Source organism: Canis lupus, chromosome 1, assembly GCF_011100685.1.
Source record: "Canis lupus familiaris isolate Mischka breed German Shepherd chromosome 1, alternate assembly UU_Cfam_GSD_1.0, whole genome shotgun sequence".
Classification (NCBI taxonomy): domain Eukaryota; kingdom Metazoa; phylum Chordata; class Mammalia; order Carnivora; family Canidae; genus Canis; species Canis lupus.
Genome location: NC_049222.1, coordinates 106,229,935 through 106,256,904, shown reverse-complemented (window position 1 = coordinate 106,256,904; position 26,970 = coordinate 106,229,935). Strand labels below are relative to the sequence as shown.

At 52.6% G+C, this 26,970-nt stretch overlaps 2 protein-coding genes across 9 annotated transcripts; both read right to left on the bottom strand.

Moving 5' to 3' along the window:
• Window positions 1–397: 397 nt before the first annotated feature.
• Window positions 398–11,193, bottom strand: VSIG10L (V-set and immunoglobulin domain containing 10 like). 6 transcript variants are annotated; one of them, XR_005354498.1, is made up of 11 exons: window positions 8,281–10,055; window positions 7,359–8,201; window positions 6,671–6,964; window positions 6,229–6,513; window positions 5,279–5,534; window positions 5,001–5,112; window positions 4,527–4,805; window positions 2,878–2,991; window positions 2,540–2,694; window positions 1,566–1,665; window positions 398–761 (listed from the first exon to the last, which is right to left on the bottom strand). XR_005354498.1 is itself a non-coding variant. In XM_038528012.1 (9 exons), the coding sequence occupies exons 2-9, from the start codon at window positions 8,318–8,320 to the stop codon at window positions 4,225–4,227; spliced, it is 2,190 nt and encodes a 729-aa protein (XP_038383940.1). In that variant the 5' UTR covers window positions 8,321–8,402; window positions 11,064–11,193; the 3' UTR covers window positions 4,087–4,224. The 6 variants fall into 6 exon arrangements, 3 of the variants coding, with proteins under 3 accessions (XP_038383940.1, XP_038383939.1, XP_038383941.1); XM_038528012.1 differs by lacking the exons at window positions 398–761; window positions 1,566–1,665; window positions 2,540–2,694; window positions 2,878–2,991 and adding exons at window positions 4,087–4,305; window positions 11,064–11,193 and having other exon boundaries at window positions 8,281–8,402; XM_038528011.1 differs by lacking the exons at window positions 398–761; window positions 1,566–1,665; window positions 2,540–2,694; window positions 2,878–2,991 and adding an exon at window positions 4,087–4,305.
• ETFB (electron transfer flavoprotein subunit beta) lies at window positions 11,177–26,529 on the bottom strand. 3 transcript variants are annotated; one of them, XM_038528014.1, is made up of 6 exons: window positions 26,371–26,529; window positions 17,432–17,590; window positions 17,149–17,307; window positions 14,707–14,769; window positions 11,998–12,156; window positions 11,177–11,390 (listed from the first exon to the last, which is right to left on the bottom strand). In XM_038528014.1, exons 1-6 carry the CDS (start codon window positions 26,425–26,427, stop codon window positions 11,220–11,222), a joined length of 768 nt encoding a protein of 255 aa, XP_038383942.1. In that variant the 5' UTR covers window positions 26,428–26,529; the 3' UTR covers window positions 11,177–11,219. The 3 variants fall into 3 exon arrangements, with proteins under 3 accessions (XP_038383942.1, XP_038383943.1, XP_038383944.1); XM_038528015.1 differs by lacking the exon at window positions 26,371–26,529 and adding an exon at window positions 25,960–26,283; XM_038528016.1 differs by lacking the exon at window positions 26,371–26,529 and adding an exon at window positions 25,049–25,141.
• Between the last annotated feature and the right edge of the window lie 441 nt (window positions 26,530–26,970).

The window sequence follows — 26,970 nt, the reverse complement described above, 5'->3', positions numbered from 1 at the left end:
GCAGATTAAGGTCATGGGTTAGGGAAGGGTCTCCCAAGCTGGTAATGGTTACTTTTTTAGGGTTTCTGCACCTGATTCCAACATTAAAGGAATGTTCTAATGTTCTCCGCACCCCCCCAACAACAACAACAACAAGCAATTGTCAGATGCCTGCTGGTGTCTGAGAATTCAACTCCATTCTGACTTGTCTACCCAAAGATAGCATGAAATTCTACAGGTGAAGGATGCAGCCCTACAAAACTGCCACCCCTATTCCCCACATCAGACACTAACTGCAAGCCCCAAACTGCTACCCATGCTTCTGACTGACTGGCTACAGGCTGGAGGTTCCAAAGACCTCTTCCTTGAATTTGATTATTTTGCTAGACTGGCAAGCAGAACTCAGGGAAACACTTAGTTACATTTAACATTTTATTTAAAGGACATGAGAAAGGATATAAACCAACAGCCAGATGAAGAGATACACAGGGCAAGCTCCCAAAGGAATCTCTGTGGTTGTGGGGCTTGGGGACCCAGTTTAGTGGTACATGGGGGCATTCTGGTTCCCCCAGCATAGAAGCTCTGCTGAAATGGGTCAAAGAGCTGTCCTCTGGGGTTTGTTCGTAGGCTTCATTTTACAGTCATGATTGACTACGCCACTGGCCATTGGTTGATTCAACATCCAGTCCCTCCTCCTCCTGGAGGTGGGGGTGGGGAGCGTGTAGAACTGAAATTTCCAATCCTCTAATCACAGGTTTGGTCCTCCAGGCAACCAGTCCTGCCTTTGGGTGCAACCCAAAAAGTCACCTCCATTAATAATAAGACACTCATTTCACCTTTATGGCTCTGAACCGTTTTCAAGAACTATGGATCAAGACCAAATCTATCTGAGAAACCAAATGATAATCAAATATACATGTCCTATAAATCACTGTATCTCAGTTCCCATTATACGTGAGAAGTGGACGACTCAGGGCAAAGAGTGGTGTTCTAGGCAAAGCAAACTCTGAGGCAAAGCCCTGGAGGCAATCTAGAGCTGTGTGGACAGAAAATCTGTTGTTAATTCTGAGTAGCAGGAGTGAAAGGACTGGAAGGGAAGGTCAGAGGCCAACAGAAGCCAAACCACAAGGCTTTGAAAATCACAGTGAGGAATCAGGACAATATCTGAAGGGCAATTGGCAGCCATAGAAGGGTTCAAAGAGAAGTGGATGTGATCTGGGCTGTTTTAAAGATGAAGACTCTGGGTACCGGATGGGGAATGGCCTGGAGGAGACAAATGGACATAGGAAGATCTTCTGAGAGAATGAGGGAGGGCCCTCTCTGGGGCTCGGAACAGCAAGGACAAGTCCTGCCTGTTCACCACCAAGCCTGTACGTCCTGCCTGCTTGGAGGTTGTGCAAATCACACTGGTACATCAGCAAGGAGTATCTCCTAGCCTGGGAACCACAGCTCCTTAGTTGCACAAATATGAGTAGAGTCTTCTGTGCTGACAGGGAGACTAGAAGTCTCATGCTCTATAGCCAGTTTTCAATCTCAGCAGGGCAGGAAGGCCCTGCCTGCTGTCGGGGTGAAACAGGAGGTCCTACCAAAAAGTCCTGTGCAGAGTGGGCCCCGTCACACCTGTGTGGCTGCCCGAACAGTCCTTAGGCCCCCACCCGGAGAGATGACTGGACTGGGGCCAGTGACCTGGAAGAGAAAGGAAGGGAAGGGGACCATCTCAGGGGTTACCCTGAATGTGACACAACTTATGCTTTTCTAGGGCGAGCTCACACCAGTTGGACATTAACCAGGTTACCTCCATTTACCAAAGGAAAAAATGTCCACCTACCCTTGGGAGAGATAAGACAAGCAACAACCCAGCTTTTATGGGGAAGATATTCCATCCCACATCTGATAGAAAAGGGAAATTTGCCAATTGCTATGGAAAAGAATAAGGTATTTTTCCTCCAAAACTGGAATTTTTTTTTTTTAAGATTTTATTTATTTATGAGAGACAGAGAGAGAGAGAGAGAGAGGCAGAGACACAGGCAGAGGGAGAAGCAGGCTCCACACAGGGAGCCCGATGCGAGACTCAATCCCAGGACGCCGGGGTCACGTCCTGAGCCAAAGGCAGACACCAAACTGCTGAGCCACCCAAGCATCCCTAAAACTGGAATTTCACTCTTAATATAACAAAAATTGGATGGGAATTCCTGTCCAATTTTTATGTATTTTTTAAAAGAGGGGGGATTTTACCGACATTGTAAATCAACAAGTAAAGCTAGAAGAAGACTCAGACCGTCTTCGCTCCCTGATTAATACACAGGAAGGGGGCACCTGGGTGGCTCAGTGATTGAGCATCTGCCTTCGGCTCAGGGCATGATCCTGGGGTCCTGGGATCGAGTCCCACATCAGGCTTCCTGTGGGGAGCTACTTCTCCCTCTGCCTATGTCTCTGCCTCTCTCTGTGTCTCTCATGAATAAATAAGTAAAACCTTTTAAAATAAATAAATAAATAAATAAAATAAAACACAGGAAGTTCCATGCCCTTTCCAGAAGGACATTGGGGCACCTACACTCACCTGGTGGGCCCTGTTTGGGCTAGGGTCCTCCAGCGGCACTTTGAAGGGCAGAGGCTGTGGGGTCTGCACTGGGGTTATGCTCTGCATCTTTTTTTCCGGTGGGGGAACCACAGGGGTCAAGGAGGGAGGACACTTGTTTTTCTTAAGAGTGTCTTCTGGAAAGAGAAGGAAGAGAAACAGAAACCGTGATTGGCTGTTCCAACATTCCAACCCAGCCAATGACCAGGGAAGCTGGGCTGAGGGGCGGAGCCTTACTCTGATTGGCTGATAATGGTAGAAGACAGAGTGAATGATCTATGACTGGGTTGACTGGTTCAGCCAGTGGGCCCCTCACTTACCCCTAAAACTGCACAGGCAGCGGATGCACTTGTAGAGAAGCAATGCTAGGAGGGCCAGGCCCAGTAGGGAACCCAGGACGATGCCAGCAATGGCCCCAGAGCCCAGGGGGGGACCTGGAAGAGACAAAGAGATGGAGGATAAGGAAGCAGGAGCCAGGGCTGGACCCAAGTTTCCTATTTTGGAACTCGGGAATTTGGGATCCCAGACTCCCAATTCATTTTGCATCTACTAAATCACTGTGGTGCGTCCGGCATTCTACCGGATGGTAATGATCCACTGATGAGCAAACCCGGATATCTACTCTCAGGGGGATTAATTTTTAGGGAAATCAGAAATGAACACCCAAATTAATAACAATTACAGGTGGCACTAAAAAGAAAGTAAGTGTGCTATGCCAGAAGTAATGTGCTAACATAGAAATAGAGTCAATCTTCTACAAAGAATCTGTTTCCATATAAGTTCACATTCACAGGCACAGAGAGTTAAAACGTAATATATCTTTTCAGGAGGAGACACATCTCAACCAATCAACTCAAGATGAGATCATTAGGATGAGCCGTAACCCAATATGACTAGAGTCCTTACAAGAAGAAGACAGAGGGACACCTGGGTGGCTTAGCAATTGAGTGTCTGCCTTCAGCTCAGGGCATGATCCCAGAGATCCAGGATCAAGTCCCACATCGAGCTCCCTGTAGGGAGCCTACTTCTCCCTCTGCCTATGTCTCTGACTCTCTCTGTGTGTCTCTCATAAATAAATAAATAAATTTAAAAAGAAAAAAGAAGACAGAGACACACACACAGGGAGGAGGTAGCTGTGGAAAGCTAGAGGCAAAGATCACAGTGATGCAGCTATAAGCCAAGGATTGATGGCCACTATCAGAAGCTGGATGAGGTGACAAAGAGTCTACCCCAAGTCTCAGAGGGAGCATGGCCCCAATTTCCCTCAGAGGGAGCACTGACACCTTGATTTCCGACTTCTGGCCTCCAGAATTGGGCGAGAATACATTTCTGTTGGGTCCAAGCCACTTTCTTACACTAGCCCCAGAAAATGGATACAAGCAGACAAGCGGGATACAATGCAACAAACTGAGGAGACAGCCCAGGAAAAGGCTCCAGTAGCCCCAACTCACTGGCCTGGTACACTCGGCTCTGTGATGGGGTCCCTGGCTGGCCCCCCAGCATGGGCAGGACACGGAAGACCCAGGTGCCAGGGTTCCGACGGGGAAGGGGTACCACGGCTGACCGCTCCTGAGGCCCCAGGGTGAGCAGAGAAATCCAGTCCTTGTAGGTAGTGGCTCGACCCAGGTCAGGGCCTTCTCTTTGTGCCTGGATCTCAAAATCACTGATCAGGGCCCCACGTTCCACATCCCAAGTAAGCACTGCTGCATCCTGGGCTCTCTGCAGCCTCCATGAGGAGATGGAAGGTCCTGAGGAGATTAAGGTGAAGGCTGGATTTATGGGTCCTAGAGGGGAGAGGGAAGGGGGCTCTGGACCTGGGCTCATAGGTCCTGAGGGTCTCCTGGGGAGCCTTCTACGCCTACAAGAGCAAGGGACTGAGGGGCTGGACTCTTGGGTCTGAGGCAAAAGGAGCTGGGGACCGAGTGGGAGGGAAGAGAAGGCTGGAGGTTCTGGGAAAGGATGGACTCACCAGTGAGAGTGATCTGGTTGCCCCCAGCACCCAGCGCCCCGCTGCACAACACGGAGTAATTTCCCAGGTCCCAGTCCAGACTGAAGTTGCTAATGAGGAGCCTGCGCCCATCTTGGCTGAGCCGCAGGCGACTCCCACCTCCTGGGGCCACAGGCTGCCCTGCCCGGGCCCAAGAGGCTCTCGATGGTGGAGGGCAGCCAGTGGCCTGCAGCACCACCTCCACCTCCCCTGACCGTGTTTCCTCCACTGTGGGATGCAGCAGCACTTCCCGAGGGGCCTCTGCAGGTAGAAGAAACCCAGCTGAGTCAAGACCTTCCCCTGGAATGGGAGACCAAGTCCTGCGCCCTTTGGTGAAGTAAATTGCTGTGAGACCCCAGCACTCTAGCCAAACAAGGAAGCACTGCCCATTCACTCACTCTCTCATTCAATCACCATTATGATTTCTTTAATAAAGACGACTTATTACATACATACTAGCAGCCAGGTTCTAGACTGCGGAACTCGTATTATTCTCAACCATTTATTGCACTGGACACGTAGGAAGGTGTCTCTTTCTGGATCCAGGAAAGAAATTGTGGCCCTTCTCCTGTTTGAGGTATGGGAAAACCTTAGTCCTTCTGTAGGGTTTAAGACACAGGAACTCTCTTTTCCGGGAGTTTCGAGTCTGCCTTTCTCATTTCCTAAAGGAGCTAAGAAATACCGCCCTCCCCCCCCCCCTCAGGAAACAGGAGAGGAGTCCCACCGGCTCTCACCCAGGGGTGACAGTGCAGGTGCGCGTGGTCATCAGGTGGCGGGCAAGGCAGGTGACCGGGACGCCGCTGAGCCGGGGGTGGGCGGGGACCGCTGCCAGGAGCGCAGAGGCCACCGGCCCCGCGCGGACGCCTTCGGGGAGACCCTGGAACTGCAGGGAGGCGGCGGGGACCCCGCCGGGCCACGCGCAGCGGAAGCGCAGGCTGCGGTCCCCTGGACCGCCTTCGACTGAACACTGCGGGGACCCGGGAGGCAGATCTGTGGGGCGGAGGGAGATGCAGGGGTCAGCCTCTCTCGCTCCGCTCAGCCCTCCAGCCCCGCCTCTCCGCGCCGCACACCAACCCTTCGGCACCTGGCCCCGCCCCGTAGGCGCCGTCCGCGCCCCATTCTCCTGTCACCCCAGCTCACTCTCCCAGAAACTTCCGGGCTGAGTGGGCAGCTGCAGACCCCTGACCGCACCTCTTTCCTAAGGAAACTACATTTCTGCACGGATTTCTTTCCTTGCAAACATAACCCCGCCCCTTTCTTCCCAGTCCCGCCCCCTCCACCAAGTCACTCAGCGCCTTCAGCCAGACCTCTGCGCCCCTCCTGGTGCGCTCAGTCCCTCTTCTAAGACCAATCCGCCCATTTCTAGAATGATCCAGCCCCCTTTTCTTATGACTTAACTCCCAGACAATTTATTTGCTGATCCCACTTACTGGCTCAAGCGCCCTAAGCCCCTTCCCTTTCTGGCCTCCACTCTTGCCATCCGACGCTCTGCTTAATTTGTTGAGACTCCTGCCCAGGAAACTCTGCCCTATTAACGCTGGCCCCGTGCCCTCCCTGGCCTTCCCGCCCCACCGGCCCAGTCCCTCGGGCCCCTGTTGGCCCGCCCCTTCCCCGGCACCCGCCCCTTCTACGGGGAGGCCCCGCCCACAGGCTCCCCACTCCACCCCGCCCCCACCGCGTTCACCCGCCACCGTGAGGTTGAGCAGAGAGCGGCGGCGGCGGCCAGTGCGCGGGTTCGCCGCAAGGCAGGCGTAGGTGCCGGCGTGGCCCGGGCCGACCGCGGGCAGCAGGAGACGCGGGCCGGCGGGCACCGCGGCCTCGGCCGGGTCGGCCAGGCTCCACGCGATGTCGGCGGGCGGCCGCGAGGCGGCGGTGCAGCGCAGGGTCACGTTGCTGCCCGCAGTGACAAAGAGGGCGGGGGCGGCGTCGCGGTCCGAGGAGATCTTGATGACCGGCGCATCCGGGCCGTCTGGACGGAGGAAAGGGCCCGGACCAGGAGGGGCGGGGTTACCCGGGACCCCGCCACAACCCCGGGGCGCTGGACCTCCAACCCCCCTCCGCCCCAGGGACTCAGGAACCTGAGCTCCCAGATCGCGGACCCGAACCCGAGGCACACCCACACTCACAGAAGACTCTGACGTCGGCCGCAGCCTCGGTGTGGCCGAAAGGGCTGCGGACGCGACAGGTGTACCGGGCCTGGTCGCTGCGCACGGGACGCATGATGAGCAGCTGGTCGCCCTCTGTGCGGATCCGGGGTGGTTCCGCTCCCTCACGGTCTGTCGCCTCCAGGGTGCGTCCGTCCTGGCTCCAGCTCAGCTCTCCACGACCAGGCCCCCACCCCAGGCAGCGCAGCCGGAGCTCGGCCGCCCCCTCCTCTGTCTCGGGGGTGTGGGGCTGCACCGACAGCTGGGGCAGGGGCTCTGGAGAAGGGAGCAGACTCAGGACCTGGTCTCTGGCCCCCTGGTCCCCTAGATCCAGGACTCCAGACCTCAGCCTTCACTCCTCCCACCCAAGACTTTGAGGCCCAGCCCTAGGGGTCCTCCCCCTCCCAGACCCATAAGTCTGAGTCCCCCACTCTGTCCTCTCAGAGACTCAGGATTCCAAGCACCCAGGGGTCTTGATCCCCAGGGCCACCTCCCCTCAAGAACTCCTGTCTTGACCCCCAGCCCCTCTTATCCCTCCAACCTAGAAGTGCTCTCTCCCCTGTCAAAGGACCCCTTCATCAAGGGAGAAAACATGGACAGCAGCCACCTGCCCAAAGGTCTGGCACAGCAGACCCTGCAGCCTGCACTCTGAGCCTCGGTGCCCACTTACCATACACACCCACCGTGAACTCCCGAATCTGCCGGGAAACCCCAGCCCGGATAACCTCAGCAGTGTAGAGACCAGCATCCTCCAGCCCGGCAGAAGCAAGTTCCAGGCCCCCTTGGGCCTGGTCAAATCGTAAGCGGTCTCGGTAAGCAGGGTCCAAGCTGATCAGGGGCGCCCCTGGCCCCAGGCCTCCTGCAGCCAGCACCTTGGAGCCACGGCGCCAGACAACCAGAGGAGCAGGAGGGCCAGGGCTGGGAATTGGAACTAGAGGAAGCTGGATGGTGGTCCCCACTAGCACCGAAAGAGGCCTCCCCACCTGCTGGGGGAAGCTTTCCCCTGGCTGGGCTCCTGCAATTACTTTGGACTCAGGTTTCTGGGCAGAGATTTCAAGATCATGATCCTCAGGGGAGGCTTTTGAACCTGGGGTCTCAATAAGTACTTCAGTAGCTGGGACCGGAGCTGAAATGTTCAAAGCTGGGGTCTTAACAGAGGAGGGCTCTGAGTCTTTGGCAGGAACTTGAGAACCCAAGATATCAGAAAATACTTCAGAATCAGGGATTTCAGAGAAGGTAGGATCCAGGCTCAACTTTTGGCCCTCAGCAGAAACATTTGACCAGACGGACCTAGGCACATCGTTAAAATTTGAGGCCTCGGAAAACCATTTGGGATGAGGGATAGCAACCGTGGCATTTGAACCTGGAAACTGATCTGGAAGTTTCCAGCTGGGGGGGTTGATGTAGGAGACTTTTGAACCTGGGCCCTGGGAAGAGCTTTCTGAGTCCAAGGAGAAATTGGTTTGCTGAACTCCAGAAGAGGCTCCATGGGTGAGGACCTCTCTTCCAGAGGCTGCAAGGAGAGGAGGGGAGGGTGTTGAGGAGGTCCCGAGAAGGGGAACAGGTGGGAAGGGGCTGAGCAGGGGACTTACCCAGAAACAGGAAGAGCAGCAGAGCCCATGAGGTGTCCATGGTGCTGGCTGCACCTCTGAAGACACTGGAGCGAGACTCCAGTGCCTCCCTGGTCAACAAGTCTGACAGGACTGGTAGCTTCCTGGGCGGGGAAGGAAGCCAGACCCAGTGGGCGGTGCCAGGATCCCCCAACCCCAATCTAGTGGCAGAGCCAGCCACCCCACCTGACTGGTCCTCATCAGTTGGTCCCATATGACCCCTGCACTCCCCACACCCAGGGTGAAGATAGTGAAAGCTGCTGAGTCCCAGCGGAAATGGGGTAGCAAACCCATGGGGAAGAGAAGCCAGGAAGACTTCTTGGAGGAGGGTGAGGTGACCCTTTGGAGAGCCCCACTTCTGATGGCCTTGGCCTCAGTTCAGCCTTCCTTCTCCCCACCCTCTGGCTTTCAGTCTACTCTGTCCTCCCTGCAGCCTCAGATACCTGCAATTGCCCAAATGCTTCAACTCCTCCTATGGCTCCCTGCTGCTCTCAGAATATGTCTCAATTCGTTGTCTCCCACCCTCTCCTGAGACCTAGAGTTGCATCTCTGTGCCCCCCACGGCCTCAAATGCCCTGCATCCCACTAAACTCAGCATCTTCCCTCCAATACAACCCCTTCCTGGGCTCTCCATCTCAAGTGCCATTCCACATCTATGCACAGGTTGGGAAGACTTCTTCCCTCCTCTCTTCCCCCTCCTCTGCCCCTTCCTCTCCATTCCCACTGGCCAGACCCCAGCACAGATCCCATCCTCTCCTCCAGCCTCCTCCCTCCAGCCTCTGCCAGCCTATGGATCCACACTTAAACCCTTTCTGTCCCTGCCCCTCCTGTGGCTCCCCTGTGCCCTCAAGAGACATCTAAGGGCCCTTTCAGACCCACCCACTCTGGCCACGCCCTCCACCCTCTAATTCTTTGAACATCCTGCCATTCTTCTGCGCCATCTCTCCCCTCCCAGATTTGCAGGCGGGTTTCCTACCTGGAATGCTCTGCTCGCTCCCTGCCCAGCCCCCACCCCCAACTTGTCCTGCAACCTCACCTGCTTAAGAATCATAACAATAATTACCACTTCTGTGCCAGGAACCATGCAAAATGCTACCCAGGCATGATCTGCCCAAACACTTCCAAATGCCCTCAGAGCTGGGTGTCGTTATCTCACCTTACAGGCCAGGGGACCGTGGATCAGAGAAGTCAAGGGACCTGCAGGAGGTTGCACAGCCAGAGAGGAGCTGGGCTTTGGCTCAGGGTGGTCAGAATGCTTACTCCTTCTGAAAGCTTCTACCACCCTGAGCTCTGCTCAAGCTCCCAGTCAGTCATCTGAGCTTATCCAGGGAGTTCTAACCATGCTGATGGTAACAACAATGGTAATAATAGATTGTGAGCACTTTCTGTGTGTCAGATGCGGTTCTGGGGGAGCTACATTAATTCCCTCAAAACCTCATGGGGTTAGTTTTATAGCTTCAGGATGCCCGTAAATTCGACCCTCCTCCCTCAAGGAGTAGGGTCTATGCTCCCTCCCCTTGGATCGGGGTAGACTCGGACTACCAGATCAAGGGAGTACAGCAGAAGTGACCCCACACCAATGTCTGCATCTCAGCCTGCAGACTGGCATATTCCACTTGTGTGGTGGAACACTCCCTCTTGGGGGGCACCTGGGTGGCCCAGTGGTTAAGCATCTGCCTTTGGCCCAGGGCATGATCCCAGGGTCCTGGGATCAACTCCACATCAGGCTCCCTGCAGGGAGCCTGCTTCTCCCTCTGCCTGTGTCTCTGCCTCTCTCTCCCTCTCTCTCTCTCTGCTCATGAATAAATAAATAAAATCTTTTTTTAAAAAAAAAAAAAAAGAACACTTCTTCTTGGAACCCAGCCACCATATTGTGAAGAAACTCAAGCAGCCCCATGGAGAGGAATCATGGCCTCTGGTCAACAGTCAGCTCAAGCCAACAACCCTGGCCAGTTTGTGGGCCACATGACTGAATCATCTTGGATGTCAATCCTCTGGCCACTTCTTGAGACCCCAAATGATGCCACGTAGAGCGGTGAGCTCTCCTGCCAAGCCCTGCCCAAATTTCAGGTTTATGGGCAAAATAAATTATTGCTGGCTTACACCAGAGTTTTGGGGTGGTTCGTTATGCCATGCCAAACAACCAGAACACAGATCTTATTACTAACTCCACCTGAGAGAGGAGGAAATACAAGTTCAGAGAATAGGAACTTGCCAGGAAGTGGCCTGGCCAGGGCCTCCGGATCCAGACCCCAAGCCCTAACCACTACACTAAGCTCTTACTATTTTGATCAGCTAGATAAAGAAACTGAAGCTCAGACACCACATGTAACTCACTCAAGATCCCACAGTTGGTAAATGCGAGAGAGGCTGACTCCAGACCCCGCTCTTTATTCCCACAGGGGTTTTGATTGTGGTATGTCTGTGTCCCAAACCAGAACCTGAGCTTCCAGCTTTGTCCTCTCTTGTATCCCGACTCTCAGAAGGGGCCTGGCACCTGGGAGTCCCCAGCAAAAACTCTGCAGATGAAAGCCTTTCTTCTTCCCACCTCACTGATAAGTGTCTTTCAAGACTCAACCAAGAAGCCACTCCCTGGGAAATCTCTTTGGCCCCAAGAGCCAGGTCAGGTGCCCCAGGTGGCTCCCAAGTGTGTGGTGTCACCTGTGCTTAGAGCACACAGCACTCTGCATTACAGCTGCCTCTGCCCATGTCCATTCCCCCTCCCCACCAACATGGAAGCTTCTCAGGGACTAGATGTGACTCACCTGGGTCCCCGGCGTCACCCAGCACAGGGCCTGGCACACAGGAGACTTAAGTAAATGTCTGTTGAATGAATCAAGGAACAGGTCTCCAGGGAATGAGTTAACAGAGACAGTCGTCGAGAGGGTCATAGTTTTATTGCTGGGTTTTAGGGAAGGGGCTCAAATCCGCCCAATCTCCTTCAGCTTGGCCACCAGGTCCTCCACAGTCTCCACCTTGATGCCAGCGGTTCGCTGGGGTGGGTCCTCCACACTAACTATGGAGAGCTTGGAGGTCAGGTCCACACCCAGGTCTCCAGGCTTGATCACTTCAATCTTCTTCTTCTTGGCTTTCTGCACATGGGTGGCCAGTTTACAGGCTGCTGAAGGCACTGCCCACCCTCCCACAGCCTCCTGCCCATGAGTGCCACATCTGCAGAACCAATGCCACTGCCTGAACTTTCCTGGACCTACCCCACTAGCCAGAACATCTGTGACCTCTTACAGAGCCTGGTATAGATCATTTCTATTGGCAGGGATGTCCTGGAAAGCCCTTCACTGGCTGAAGTACACTGGCAAAGTCAACCTTCTGGCAGTAATGACTCCATGAACTTTGGGCCGAGCCGACCCACTGAACCCACCCTGCTGGATGGATGAGATAACTCACTGAACCCATCCCACTGAAAGAGATGCCCCACTGAATTCTCCTTGTTGGCTGAGATAACTCCTTGAATCCATCCTACTGGATGAGATGACCCACTATACCCTTCCTATTGGCTGAGATGACCCAATGAACCCATCCTACTGGCCATGATGAACAGTGAACTCTTCCTTTTAGCCAGGTGATCCCTCCCTTTAGATAAGAAGAGCCTTAGATCCTCTCTCCTACCAGGGAGGCACTGGGTCTGCTATGCACTCACCCGTTCCCGGGCCCTCTGTGACCCGTCCACTAAGCGCTCACCATGATGTTGGGCAATGTGGCATAGCGGGGCTCATTGAGCCGCAGGTCAGCAGTCACCACAGCAGGCAGCTTCAGCCGCACGGTCTCTAGGCCCCCATCAACCTCCCGCTCCACTTTCAGTTTGTCACCTTCCACTGTCACCTGGGAGGCGAATGTGCCCTGGGGAGATGAGAGGATGGGTAAGGTTAACTCAAGGCAGGAACAGAGCTGCAGGTGTGCATGCACACAGGTGAGTGAACAAATAAGAGAACAGAAAAGACAGTCCTGCAAGGCAACCTGTAGACATCAAGTTCACAAACATGAGGAAGCCACAGAAAGGGATCTCAGTAATCTAGGGAAGATATCTTGTACTTTCCCTGGGAGCCAAGGTGTGGGTCCTAATGATTTGAACCTGCCAGTTAGGCTCCTTCCTACTATTAACCTAAATTAATAATGATGAACACATATGGAGTAGGAAAGGCACTGTTCTAAACAATTTACATGCACTAAGTCATCAGGCCTCACAGGAACTCTATAAGGTAAATGTTATTATCCCCCTTACAGATGAAGAAAACTGAAGCAGAGGAAGGCTCCAAAATGTGCTCACCATCACCCACCACTGTTAAATCCAAGAGCTGGCAGTCTGGTTCTAGGCTCGAGGCAGTGCTCCCACTACCCACCATTCTGTCCCCCAGCTCCCTTTGAGGTCCCTCTGTGGGGCTGACCACAGCTCTATGTTCACCTTGACCCTGGAAACCTCCGCTAGGACCCCATCTTCTTCACTCGGTGCCAATGCTCTGGCCAAGACCCCTCTGGCTCTCAGCTCTGAATCAACATTTCCTGATGTACCTACACCCTCTTTGTCCAACCAACCTGTTTTCTCCATTCACTTATTCACTAGACAAACCTTCCAAGCCTTAGCTGGAATGTTCCATCACTCCCAGTGTCATCTGAGTGCCTCATGAGCCAGCCCTGGGGATACACTGTGACCCCCACCAACAAGCTTTGGTGGGAGCTTGTTGGGCATCTATCCCGACCAGGAAGACCACCGGGAACCAAAGAGATACACAGCAGCCACTGGACCCAGGTGTCTCCTGAGCACAAGAAACGTGGCTACCATGATTGAGGGATAGAGTTTTTCATCTTACTTAATTTAAATATAAAGACCGAGGGGCGTCTGGGTGGCTCAGTTTGCTAAGCGCCTACCTCTTGATTTCAGCTCAGGTTATGGTCTCAAGGTTATGAGATCGAGTCCTGTGATGGGATCCTCACTTAGCAGGGAGCCTGCTTCTCTCCCTCTGCCCCTTCCTGTGTGTTCTCTCGTTCTCTCTCTCTCTTTCTCTCTAAAATAAATAAATAAATCTTTTTAATAAATAAATAAATAAATTTAAAGATTGACAAGCCAGATACATTATGATTGTAGTGATGGCTTTATGGGTGTACCTATGTGTCAAAGTTTACCAGACCGTACACTCTAAATATATGCAGTTTATTGTGGGTCACTTAATCTCAATAATGCTGGTTAAAAAATAAAAGATACTCAATGCAGTCCCTGGAAAATTTTTAAGTCCATTTGGAACAACTTAGGTGTGTGAACCTACTTTTCCTTTTTTTTTTTTTAAGATTTTATTTATTTATTCATGAGAGACATAGAGAGAGACATGACACAGGCAGAGGGAGAAGCAGGCTCTCCACAGGGAGCCCAATGCGGAACTCGATCCCAGGAGCCCGGGATCACGACCTGAAGCAAAGGCATACGCTAAACCACTGAGCCACCCAGGCACCCTGAACCTACTTTTTCAACTGTGAATTTTAGGAATCTAAATTAAGTATTTTTTAAAATGTTTTATTTACTTATTCATGAGAGACACAGAGAGAGGCAGAGACATAGGCAGAGGGAGACGGAGGCTCCCCATAGGGAGCCCGATGTGGGACTTGATCCCAGGACCCTGGGATCATGCCCTGAGCCAAAGGCAGATGCTCATCCACTGAGCCACCCAGGCATCCCTAAATTAAGTATTTCTGATGGAATTTCAGCATCTGAACTGAGATGTGCTGTACATATAAAAATCCACCCTGGATTTCGAAGACTTAATACAAAAAGAAAAAAGAATGTAAAAAAAATAGCTCAGTATTTTTTATATTGATCATATGCTAAGAATATTTTAGATGTGTTCAGTTAAATAAAATATTATTGCAATTAGTTTTGCCTGTGTCTTCTTACTTTTTTTAATCTGGCTACGAAAAAAAGTTTGTTTTTTTTAAATTTTTAATTACCTAGGTGGCTTGTGTTTCTATTGGGCTGGCATAGGTGGGGAGTAGGGAATCTGACATTGAGGAGGGGATCTGAGGATTTCATAAGGGTGGGCAAGGAAGGCCTCTCTAAAGAGGTAATAGAGGTAATAACAGCAGGGACCTAAAGGAGAGAGTGGGAAAGCCATGAGGCAATCTGAGGGAACCATGTCTTGGCTGAGGGAACAGCAAGTGCAAAGGCCCTGAGGCAGGGATGAATTCAGTGAGGTTGACAAGTGACAGGGCAGGTAAAAACAGAGGACCAAACGCCCAGATGAGAAGCATGGTGTCCTGGCTGGGCACATCTCCTTCCTGCCCGCCAGAGTAGCCATCCTGTCTTACTAAGCCTGCCTCCTTCCAAAAGGACAGGAACAAGGGTGGCCCTGTTCTGAGCTCCCAGATCTGACCCCCAGCAGGTGCTCCCCACTCCAGCCTCACCTGTGGCCAGTCTAGAAATCCAGCTGTCATCTGCCCCGTCTGGTTACAGTCATCATCGATGGCCTGAGTGGAGAAAGAGAGAAGACTATATGACAACGGGTCTTTTCACATATCATTTGGGCCTTGGTCTAGATGGGGTTTGGCCAACATTTTCCAAATATCACCTAGTCTCTGTCACAGCTACTGAACTCCACCTCAGTAGTACACAAGCAGCCACAACAATGTGCTTATATAAAGCAACAAGTGTGATAGTGTTTCAATAAAATTTTATTTATAAAATCAGCAGTGGTCATGGCCCAGTTTGCTGACTCTTGGTCTAGAATGATCCCATCCCCCCACTTGGGTCTGAAGATAGGCAGCCACTTGTCCAGGGGCACATAAGGACATCTAGCATCCTCAATGCCAAATAGGGGTCTTTGCCCACCATACAAATATTCATAGAAGCCAGGACCTGGGCCAGCCACACTGGGGAACTGACTAAGCAGGACCTGGGCCAAGAACGTTCTATCCCCTGACCCTAGTGATTGGTTCAGGGATGGGTACTTGACTCAAGCTGGACCAACGAAGAACCCTGAAAGCTCTTCAGAGCCCTGAAAGATTTGCTGGAATCTTTGGGAAAGAGGCTCTTTTCTTTTCACTGAAGGTGCTAGACTTGTGGGGTGTGAGCCTGGAGATGTGGAAAGTAAAGATAAGACAGAGGAACAGGGATCCCTGGGTGGCGCAGCGGTTTAGCGCCTGCCTTTGGCCCAGGGCACGATCCTGGAGACCCGGGATCAAGTCCCACGTCAGGCTCCCGGTGCATGAAGCCTGCTTCTCCCTCTACCTGTGTCTCTGCCCCTCTCTCTGTGTGTGTGACTATCACTAAAAAAAAAAAAGAAAAAAAAAAAAGACAGAGGAACAGAGCCTAGAGCTGACATGTGACCCTGGATCAAGCTATCCCTGAAGCCTGCTTATATAAACTAACAGGTTCACTTTCTGGCTTAAGCCAGTTTGATTCTGTCACCTACAATGAAGAATGTTTATCCTCTATCTTCTCAGTTGGAGGTTCTGGCCCCATGAACTGTCCCTGACAACCAGGACAGGCAGAAGGGGGGCTTCCATTGGCCATGCTGCCACCAGCAGTATCCTGGGGAGCTGGTGTGAGACCTGGGTCCTCAGAGCCCTGAGCCCTATCCAAACCATGCCTTTTTGGCCTGTTCTCTGATCAGGCCCTTTGCCTCAGCTTACTGACTTACACTGATTCCCTTATTGTTTGTCATGTCTTGTTCTCTATTGCCTGACTTGTGCAAGGCTGTGCACGACACCCAACAACCTACATAGACCCATCAGCCTCCCTGTATCCTCAGGTGCTGATCCAGCCTGCTGGAATCGCTCTTTTCCCGCCAGGGCTCAGTCTTTATACCTGAACCTCCTGTGCCATCTATGTGCCTCATCTTCTCTCCCAGGCTCTGATATTCTTTCTCAGCCTCTGTCCCTGAGTCCCTGCCCTTTGGTCTTTCCCCTCCCACTGCTGTCTATCTACGGCTTGGCTCTTCTGATGACCCTCTGCCCCCACCCTGAGTGAGGCCACAAGGTCTGTCCTCAAATAGGAGGGGGTGGGCAGGCTACCCAGAGGGTATCACCTGCCTGGTCTCCTGAAAGAACAGCTGAGCCAGACTCACATCCTCCTCAGGTTGGGGGTACCACATAGTAGGCAGGGTTCCAGCTCCCCGTTAGCCCCCATGCCACTCCCAGGACTCCTAACCTCCAGTCTCTCCCCTTCCAATTCATTCCTCATGGCCTCAGAGAGGTCTTTCTGTACCCAGAGCTGATCCCGTCCCTCCCCTGCTCACAGGCCTCCGGAGGCTCCCCAGCACCCTCCAGAAGCCTCAGGTCTCTGCTGTAGCCCAGGCTGTCTGAACCACACGGCTGTCTTCCCCACACACCAAATCCCCGTGTCTTCCTGAGTTCTTTGTAATTCCTGATTGTTCTTCCAGGAGTGCCCCTCTGCGTCTCCCAGCCAGGCCCAGCACTGTCTGTACCTCCTCCCTCCCCCTCACTCCCTACAGCTCAAGCCCGGTCCCTCCAGCCACATATATCTGCTCTATCCATCTGTCTGCTCTATGTTGGCCTCCTATTCTTCCACACAGGCCATCACCACAGTGTCTCCGGGGCTCCAATGATAACCCCTAGGACCCCAGGAGTCTCTGGAGCTCCGATCATACCCCTAGGACTCTGGGGAGTCTCCAGAACTCCAATTGTACTCCAGAGGACCCTGGGAGTCTACAGATCTCCAATCATAGCCCCTAGGACCCTGAAAGTCTCTGGAGCTCCGATCATACCCCCAGGATCCCGGGAGTCTTTCTGCATCCATGGTCACCCTGCCCTCCACTCAGCCTGGGCCCCCTGTAGTCTCAGCTCCTATGTGTGTGTGGGGCGGGGGGGGGGGGGGGTCACATTTACCTGCTTGCCCAGCAGCAGCAGGTCCACCTTCTCCTTCTCTGCCAGCTTGGCCAGGACCCGGGCCACCTGCAGGGGACCCAGGCGATCTGCCTCTGCAGCTGGCACCTCCACGTGGATGCCTCGGTCTGCACCCATGGCCAGAGCAGTGCGGATGGTCTCCTGCCAGGAGAAGGGGCTTGACTTGGCTTCCAGCCCCAAGGGGATCCCGGAGCCTGGTCCCAGTCCTTCCTCCCTCAGACCCAGGACTCAGGGCCTTGGCACCCTCTCCCCAGGATCTGGGCACCTGGCACTGGGCAGGCCCACAGCTGACAGCGATGACCTCTTTGACCAGCTTCTTCTCCTTGAGCCTCACGGCCTCCTCCACTGCGATCTCACAGAAGGGGTTCATGGAGTGCTTCACGCCATCTGTGACTACGCCCATCTTGTCAGGCTTGACCCGGATCTGCCAGCCAGAAAGGGAAGGGGCGGGGTCAAAGGAAACAGGCAAGGAGGCAAGAGGGGGACCCCCCCCACAGAAAGGGGCAGGGCCTTGTCCAGGGTTCCACAGCTCTGGAGACACAGCAGAGGAGAATTTCAGGTAGGTAGAGGGTCATCCTCTCATGGTCTCATTCAGACATTTGTTGAGCACCAGGGACATCTGACAGGCTCATCAGACTCTGTTGCTCAACTTGGGCCTGAGAGAACGTTTCTCAAATTTCTATTTCCCATAATCCAGTGTGAAATACATTTTATGATACACCTGAGTATATCACAAATGCATAACATATACTTATATATAAATATAAATATCACTGCAATGTGAGGTTCAGTGAATACTTAACCTTAAAAAAATTATAATAATAAATTTAAAAAAAAACAATACTTAACCTTACTTTATACACCATACCCTGACATTTTCTACTCTTTCTTTAAATGTCAGCCTTCAGAATGCCTGGGTGGCTCAGTGGTTGACTGTCTGCCTAGGACTCAGGTCGTGATCTTGGGGCCCTGGGCTCCCTGCGGGGAACCTGCTTCTCTCTCTGCCTGTGTCTCTGCCTGTCTCTCTCTCTCTCTCTCTGTCTCTCATGAATAAATAAAATAAAAATCTTTAAAATAAAAAAAATTAAAAATAAATAAAATCTTAAAAAATAAGATAAATTTTTTAAAAAGATAAATAAATGTCATTAAAAAAATAAATAAATGTCAGCCCTCTTGGGGGATTTCATGATTGACACATGGTCATGATCTAGTATGAAAAACACCAGTATCAAAGGCCTATTCTGCCAAAGAGGCAAACCCCGCTCATTCCTTTCCTCACAGGGTCCGTCTTTACTGAGCACCGACTGAATGTGGGCCCAGAGCTGGATTCTGGGGATACCGCCACGAGCAAGGGAGAGAGGCCCACCGGCCCTTGAGCTCCGGGTCTAGTTAAGGGAGGACAGTATAAACAACTAACCATCCTATTAGTTTCCACGTGGCTGCCATTCTAAATTACTAACCCAGTGGCTTGCTGTCTCACCACTCTGGAGGCCAGAGGTCCACAATCAGTTTCAGGAAGCTGCAAGCAAGTGTTGGCAGGGCACAGCCCCTCTGGAGGCTCTAGGGGAGAATCTATCCCTCAGCGCCTCCTGCTCCCTCTGCCTCTCTCTTATGAAGACTCTAGAGATGGCATTTCGGGCCATCCAGGATAACCTCCCCATCTCAGGAGGCTTAATTCAGCCATGACTGCAAAGACTCCACTTCCAAATTAGCTACCATTCATCCGTTCCACGGATCAGGGCCTGGATAGCCTGGGGGGGGCCACTTCCTAGCCCATCACATTCCTCTTAAAAGCCAACGGGGAGAATATTATTGGCCACCGGGCACTGAAGGAGCCTCAGGCAGGAGCCGTGTTCTAAGCAATTATCCTAACTCATTCATCTCATGGGTGACCGTTTGATGAGGGAGGAGCAGTCATTATCCCCATGGGCGGATGAGAAAACTGAGGCACTCAAGCAAAGTAGCTGGCTTGGTTTCTAGGACCCAAGCACTCAAATTCCCTGTTATGCCACTTGACAATCCATGAGGAAGTCTGGGGAGCTCTGAGAGAGGATGATGGGGGCCTCACCGAGTCTGAGGTTGGAGGCTATCATGGAAGGCTTCCCTGAGTCAGTGGCCCTAGAGCTGACGCTTGAAAGATGAAATGGAGCTGAATAGGGTAAGTGTGAAAGCGGTCAGTGGAGGGCAGAGCATGTGCAAAGGCCCTGAGGTATATAAGGAGTCTAAGGAGGCCTGTGTGGCCACAGGAGTAGTCTGCCATCAAGCCAGAGAGCCGGGACTATTGTGATGGGCACAAGATGTCCTCATCCTAATCCCCAAAACCTGTGAATGTCGCCACCATGACAAAAAGGACTTTGCAAGGGGGATTTGAGAGGGGGACTATCCTGGGTTGTCTGGGAACGGGCCCCGTATAATCACAAGGGTTGCTGTAAATGAAGAGAGGTCAGTGGGAGAGGTAGTGTCAGGGTCAGAGAGACAGTGAGGACACTGTGCTGCTGACTTTGAACCTGGAAAAGCAAGGACGCGCATCACTCCGCACCTCCAGAGGGAATGTAGGGTTGAGGACACCTTGATCTTAGCTCAGCAGGCTCATTTCAGTTATCAGATGTGCAGAGTGGTAAGAGAACCAGTCTGTGTTGTTTAAAGCAACTGAGTTTGCCAGAGTTGCTAGAGCAGTAACAGGAAACTAACACAACTCTTAGGGCGCAGCAGGCTACAGAAGGGGAGCTGGGTCTCGATCCAAAGAACAATGATGATCAAGAAGCGAGTGGATCCAACTTAAGTTTTCACAAGATCACTCTGGATTCTTGGTGGAGAAGAACGGGAACACAGTAAGGGCAGAAATAGGGAGCCAGATGGGTGGCTGTTAGTCAACAAAATAAGTAATGACAGTGGCCTGGTCAGCTGTGCCAGCAGAGATGGAGAAGTGGATGGACTGGAGAAGCCTTTGGAGGTGGGAGTGACAGGGACAGAGTGGGGTTTCTAGAAGCCAGGGGAGGGGAAGAGGTGGGTTCTGTGTCTGAGAAGCCCATGAGATGCCTAGAGGAGCCTTGCTCGGGAGCCTGCACGATCCACCAGGATCTGGCCTGCCTCTCTCCTTCCCTGTGGCTGCTGCCAAGGCCTCAGCCAGTGCAGACCTGGGATGATAGCCTGGCCCAGCCGGGGACACTGGGACACTGTCTCTTTCTATCTTCTTACACATTTCTCTCTTCCCAGCCTGGACGTGCCTCATGGACCGGTAATACTGAGGCGGAGGAAGAGGAGAAAAGGACAACTATCATTTTCCATCACTGTTATTTCCTTTTTTAAAAGTCAGGGGCACCTGGGTGGCTCAGCCAGTTGAGCATCTGCCTTCAGTTCAGGTCACAAGCTCAGGGTCCTGGGATCAACCCCCACATTGGGCTCCCTGCTCAGTGGGGAGTCTGCTTCTCTCTCTCCCTCTGCCCCTCCCCGTACTTGTGCCCTCTCTCTCTCAAATAAATAAATAAAAATCTCTCTTTAAAAAAAAGTCATTTTAGCACCAAAATAGGCTCAAATTTCAGACCTGAATAAATTCACTCTACAGAAATCCAATTGGAAGAAACACCATGTTCCGAATCCATGCTTTTTTCCCAAACCATACCGTGGGGGTTGCACATGATCCCCAGAATTTCTTGGAATATGCCCTTGCTTGACTCTCACCTCCTCTGCTGTCCCTGTCCCACCTCCTCTTGTGTAAACCCTGTCCCTCCCAACTCTCCCCACCCCCTCTTATCCTGTTTAATTCTCACCATAGCACTGACCACCCCTGACAATCAACACACGCTGGACTTATTAAGAGTCAATTTTCTCCTCACCAGAATGTCAACTCCCCGAGGACACAGATCCAGAGCTGAACACTCCATCAGCTCTGTTCACAACTGAACTCGCAGGCCTAGCATAGTGCCTGGCACACTGCAGGCACACAGTTAAATACTCGCCAGACACACACATGAGAACCCATGTTAGAACCACTCAAGACTTGAAAATGGTAGGAAACTAAAACACAAAAGCCCTCTGGTTACAAAAATAAAATACAAGTCAGAGGTTTCCCCTTTCAACAGAAAAGCAGCCCCCACCAGCAAAAGGCCAGTGCTGGTGAGCCAGGGGCCAGTGGAGGGCGCTGGGCCTGCTCTTGCTCTGGCAGGACTCCCAGCACCAACCTCCTAACTCCCAAGGAGAAGGAGACAAGAGCCCTCCACACCAGGGAAATATTGCAGCTCATCTTCTCCATGAAAGACCCTTTAGCCTGAGTTGATTTCAAGCTTCAAAGCCACTGTTTAGTTAAATTATGTAAGTCAGGAAAGCAAGGTCAGTCTGAAAAATTAGTGCCAGTCTTTTTATTATTTTAAGTAATGAGGTTTTATAAATCAGAGATGATCATGAAGCTTCCACCCTTTCTCTTAATGGTGCAAAATATTGGGGCGCCTGAGCGGCTCAGTGGGTTAAATGTTTGCCTTAGGCTGGGGCGATGGTCGTAGGGTCCTGGGATCCAGCCCCATGTCCCGCTCCCTACTCAGAGGAGCCTGCTTCTCCCTCTCCCTCTGCCTGCCGCTCCACCTGCTTATTGTGCTCTTTCTCTCTCTCTCTCTGTCAAATAAATTAAAAAATCTTTTTTTATAAAAGTGCAGAATATTAACCTTTAACAAAAATAACCATGAGTCAGGCAGGCATCGCTCCAAGGGCTTTTTGTGTATTAACTTAATTAACTGTCCTAATTGCCTAGAGGTTAGTTACTGCCATGACCATTCCCATTGTACAGATAGAACAACCACAGAGAGGCCAAGCGCCTTGCCCAGGATCACACAGCAGGACCAAGGGGCCTAACTCCGAGTTTGACTTGGGAATCACAAGACTCTCCAGGACACAAAATGGGCTCTCAAGAGGTAGGGTAGCCAGTCCTTTTATTCATGGCCCACTGTATCAGAGCAGGTGTTTATAAAGTGACTTCCAAAAGCTCTCCCTGAGCTCTTGACACAGCTCAAGGACTTCTCTATGGTTCTGTCTTCTAGTTTTTTCCATCAAGCGAATCACTCACTGGGCATGTGCTAGAGCTTTGGGCAGAGCACAGAGCACCCAGGACACACAGTGATCAGGACAGCCAAGGCCAGATAGGCAGATGGTGGCTAGGGAGTGATGACAGTGACAGATGACTAAGGCAGTAGTCAGTGCTCTGAGACCCTTCTACAGGAGACCACATGTGGGGCAGGCAAAGAGGATCAAAAACAAAGAGTTGACATGTATGACCTGAGGGAGGAATGAGGAGGTGCCAGCCTTGCCAAGAACCGCGAGGGGCCAGGAGATGCAGAAAAGGCCATGTGCTCCCAGAACCAAGAGAAGGCATGGCTGGTTGGAGTTAGGCCCAGAGGTCAAAACAGGTTTTCTGGGGCCTGAGGTTTCCAGTCTTTTGGAGTAGCCTCTTTAAGAATATGCACACCAGGGGCACCTGGGTGGCTCAGTGGTTGAACATCTGCCTGTGGATCAGGTGGTGATCCGGGAGTCCTGGGATCAAGTCCTACAGGGAGCCTGCTTCTCCCTCTGCCTATGTCTCTGCCTCTCTCTGTGCCTCTCATGAATAAATTTTTAAAATATTAAAAAATAAAAAAGAAAGAAAAGAAAAAAGAGAAAACGCACACCAAATCATGAAGGCAAAATTGATCCAGTCTCTCACTGGGCCTTGAAAGAAACTCTGAAGGTTACGGCCTCATTCGGCCTCATGGAAAATGTATCCCTGGCCAGAACTGAGCATTCCTGGGTTGCCAAATGCTGATGTGTTAATACCCCAGACGCACAATCTCAGACATACACACAAACACACTGAGCAGAGCGTTTGTTGTGTCCTGAACAGATGAGCAAATGAATTTCTACTACCAGTTCTACTGATAGTAACCACACCCACTGAGTGCTAGCCAAAGCCAACAGTTACTGTAGGCCAGGCATTATCTAAAGGGCTAATTTAATTTTCATTGCCACCTGATACAGGAGGTATTACTGTCATCCCTATTGTAAAGAAGAGGAAAATAGGGCTCAGAGTGGTTAAGCAACTGCCCCAAGGCCACACAGCAGGAAGCAGACCCAGGCAGATGGCCTGGAGTCGGCCCTGAACTTCTCTTGCAGGGTCTCTGCTATCTCAGACAGTGGTGACTACATTAGACAGACTCTCCTCTCGACTCCTGGAGCTCAAAGCAGTCTTTGAGCTGTCTGGAAGGAGAGACAGACACCAAAGTGAGCAGTTATAAATTACACTGTGGAAAAAAAAATTTTTTTTTTTTAAAGATTTTATTTATTTATTCATGATAGTCACAGAGAGAGAGAGAGAGAGAGAGAGAGAGAGGCGCAGAGGGAGAAGCAGGCTCCATGCACTGGGAGCCCGACATGGGATTCGATCCCGGGTCTCCAGGATCACGCCCTGGGCCAAAGGCAGGCGCTAAACCGCTGCACCACCCAGGGATCCCTGCAATCCACAGTGTAATTAAAAAAAAATGTTTTGGGATCCCTGGGTGGCGCAGTGGTTTGGCGCCTGCCTTTGGCCCAGGGCGCGATCCTGGAGACCCGGGATCGAATCCCACATCGGGCTCCCGGTGCATGGAGCCTGCTTCTCCCTCTGCCTGTGTCTCTGCCTCTCTCTCTCTCTGTGACTATCATAAATAAATAAAAATTTAAAAAAAATACACTGTGGATTGCAAAGCAGTAAGAGTATGGGAGGAATCACCACGAGACAGCGGACAAGGATGATGGGAGCTGCAATTTTAAGTCAGTGTCCAGGGAAGGTCTCACAAGGAAGGTGACATCTGAACAAAGGCTTGGAAGGAAGGGAAAAAGCCACACTGGGAACAGAGCAAATGAGACCCAGCACTGACCTCGAGGAGCTGCCATTCTGGGCAGGAGCGGTTGAGGGGGGGTACATGAGTGAACCAGGGGATCCCAATCCAGCATGGGAGCAGAGCTGAGAGAGGCAAGCCCGGGGGTGGGTGTGGGAGGGCTGCAGAAGTGTTCAAGGACACATGGAGAGGCCTGAGAGGGTTGGGGAAGGGGGACTTTCTGGAGGAGGTGACACCAGAGAATCACTAAACTTTGATACAATTGACAGGTCAGAGTTAGGCAGGACAAGGGAGGCACAAGCAACAGAGGTGGAGAGGGACAGGTACCCAGGCAGAAGGCAGAGTGGGGGCAAAGGCCCAAGGCAAGAAGGAGTCTGGTATGTCCAGAAAGATCAGGTGGGAGCTGTGGACACATAAAGGGTGAGGGAGGGACAGGGCACCGTGGATGGCAGAGCAGGAAGCATACACCCCGGGATAGGTCAGAGGCTGATACCCGAACTTTGTTCTCAGCACACACCTCCATGCCAGGCGCTGTGCTGGGTGACGCTGGGACCCAAAGCCCATCAAACTCGGGTCTGCCAGGTCAGGGAAACAGATGCTACCCAGGCATCTCAGGCCATGGAGACCAGGGCTGCGGCCCAGGGAGGCCTACGGGGGCAGAAAGAGCCTGAAGCAACAGCTACAGGTGGGAGGAAATCTAGAGAGAAGGTCCCAGGATGCCAAGAGCAGCTAAAGACAATACCCCTGCCCTTTGCTGCCAGGGCTGTGCTCTAGCTATGGGGTGAGAAGGGGAGGAGTGGCGCCTGGGTGGCTTGGTCAGTTCAGCGTCAGCCTTTGGCTCAGGTCATGATCTCCAGGTCCTGGGATAGAGGCCCATGTAGGGCTTCCTGCTCAGCGGGGAGCCTGCTTCTCCCTCCCCTTCTGCCCCTTCCCCTGCTTGTAAGTGCACCTGCACACACTCTCTCACTCTCAAATAAAATCTTTAAAAAGCCGGTGGGGGTGGCGGGGGGAGGAGGAGGAGCAGAGACTGGAGCAGGACTTGCCTGCACTTAGATCCTGCTTGTGGCTGCCTGGAGCTGGGTGATCTGGCAAGTCACAGAACTTCCACAGGCCTCAGTTTCCTCACTGGTCCAACAGGATTCATAACATCAAGAAGATACTGAAAGTACTGAATGAGTCAGTCCCTGCCCCTGCAGAATAATCACTCACTAACCATTAAGCAGCTATGATCACTGAAGTTTCCATGCCAGGTCCGGCTCCCAGGCCCTCCTCCCCACCTCACTCCCCAAGCCCATAGGGGCCCTGGTTTCATGCACCCTGAGGCCTCTGGCATGCCAGGCCCTGTGCTGGGCAATGCTGGGGACAGAGAGGTGGAATCCAGTCTAATAGTGGGGACTGACACGGATGGGCAGTCACCATCTTCAGTCTGCTTAAAGCCAAGTATTTCAAGGGGTGCCTGAGTGGCTCAGATGGTTAATCATCTGCCTTCAGCTCACGTCATGATCCCAGGTCTTGGAATCAAGCCACACATTGGGCTCCCAGCTCAGCAGGGAGTCTGTTTCTCCCTCTGCTTCTCTCTTCCCCCTGCTCATGCTTGCTCGCTCTCCCTCTCCCTCTGTCTCAAATGAATAAATAAAATCTTAAAAAAAAAAAAAAAAAGCTAAGTATTTTGAGAAACTGGCCTGAGAGGCTGTATCTGATTCACCTCTGCTTGGACCAGCTTTTCTCTGGGGCAAGCCAGACCCTCAGACACACTGCCCCCCAAGCCCTCTCATGGGGAGTGGGAGCCATTCCACCAGCTCAAACAGGATTTCATCTCTAGCAAGCACTTCTCCCTCCCTTCCTGGCTAGAGCCTCCTTGCTCACCAAGCGACTACGTAGGGTGAAAGCTTCTGGGTTCCCAAGTAACAGTCAACTGAGTGTGCATGTCCTGACAGGTGACAGTGTGGCTTACGTGCAAAGCACTAGTTGGGCTGAGCCAGACGGACCTGGAGGGGAATCTCAGCTCTACCGCATTAGCTGGGTGACCTCTCTGCGCCTCAGTTTCTCCAATATGTTCCACAGGGGCCATGGCACCTCCAGCAGGTTAGAAATAGAGAAGGCAACTCGTACTGCACACGATTATTAAGACAGTGAGTCCAGAAGTTGAGAAAAGGGCACGGGGTCATGACCCCAGAAGGGCCGGGGCTGAATGAAGAGGGATCTGAAGTCTGAACCTCACAGTCCTTGATCTTTGCCCTCAGGTGTGACTTTGACGTTTGGGGGAAGAGCGGCAGAGATCAGATGTACGAGAAGACCCCCCAGCCAGTGACCCCGGAAGCACATGGCCGCGGGGTTCGGGGAGGTGGGGAGTGGGGCCCGTCACCTTCACCGCGAAGTCGATGACCCTCTTTACAGCCACGAGCGCGCGCAGCTCCGCCATCTTCCTGCCGCCACCTGCGGGGTCAGGGGGCTCGCTCGGCCTCCAGATCCAGACGTCCCGCCCCCCACCCCTCCCACCGCCCCTCTCTGCGTCTGCGCCCCGCGCCGCCAGCCAGTCAACCGCTGCGGTGCCGCCTCCGTCCTGACAGAGGACCAATCGGAGGCCCGGAGGGGAGGGGGGTGTGGCAAGAAGATCCGGACCAATGGGAACCGGATCCCGGAGAAAGAGGCGGGACCTGAGGGGAAGCGACAGGGACTCAGGGAAGGGGGCGTGGCCGGGAACTAGGGGAAAGGTCGTGCGCGTAGGCTGGAGCTCCCGCAGTGGAGCTCCTCCCGAGCCTTCTGAACTTTTCCCAACGCCTCTGCAAGTCGCCATGCTTGTGTTTCACCACCCACCCCGGCCTCTTATGTCTGTCTCCCCTTTATCTTCTTGCCATGTCGCTAGTCCCCTGATCATGCCTCTAACGTTCCCCTATATCCGTCTTCCCGCGTGCATGTCCCTAAATCCCCTCCACGCGCCCATGTGCTCTCCTGATCCCCTAAC

Excerpts from the sequence above, each read along its gene's own strand:
- VSIG10L (XM_038528011.1), bottom strand. The coding sequence starts at position 8,512 with ATGGGACCAACTGATGAGGACCAGTCAGGTGGGGTGGCTGGCTCTGCC. Across the intron at positions 6,965-7,358 it reads GTTCACGGTGGGTGTGTATG|AGCCCCTGCCCCAGCTGTCG; the intron begins GTAAGTGGGCAC and ends TCCCTTCTCCAG. Across the intron at positions 5,113-5,278 it reads ACCTGCACTGTCACCCCTGG|GAGAAGGGCCACAATTTCTT; the intron begins GTGAGAGCCGGT and ends TACCTCAAACAG.
- ETFB (XM_038528015.1), bottom strand. The coding sequence starts at position 26,076 with ATGGCCCCTGTGGAACATATTGGAGAAACTGAGGCGCAGAGAGGTCAC. Across the intron at positions 17,591-25,959 it reads GCCCAACTAGTGCTTTGCAC|ATCCGGGTCAAGCCTGACAA; the intron begins GTAAGCCACACT and ends TCTGGCTGGCAG. Across the intron at positions 11,391-11,997 it reads CCACATTGCCCAACATCATG|AAAGCCAAGAAGAAGAAGAT; the intron begins GTGAGCGCTTAG and ends ACCCATGTGCAG.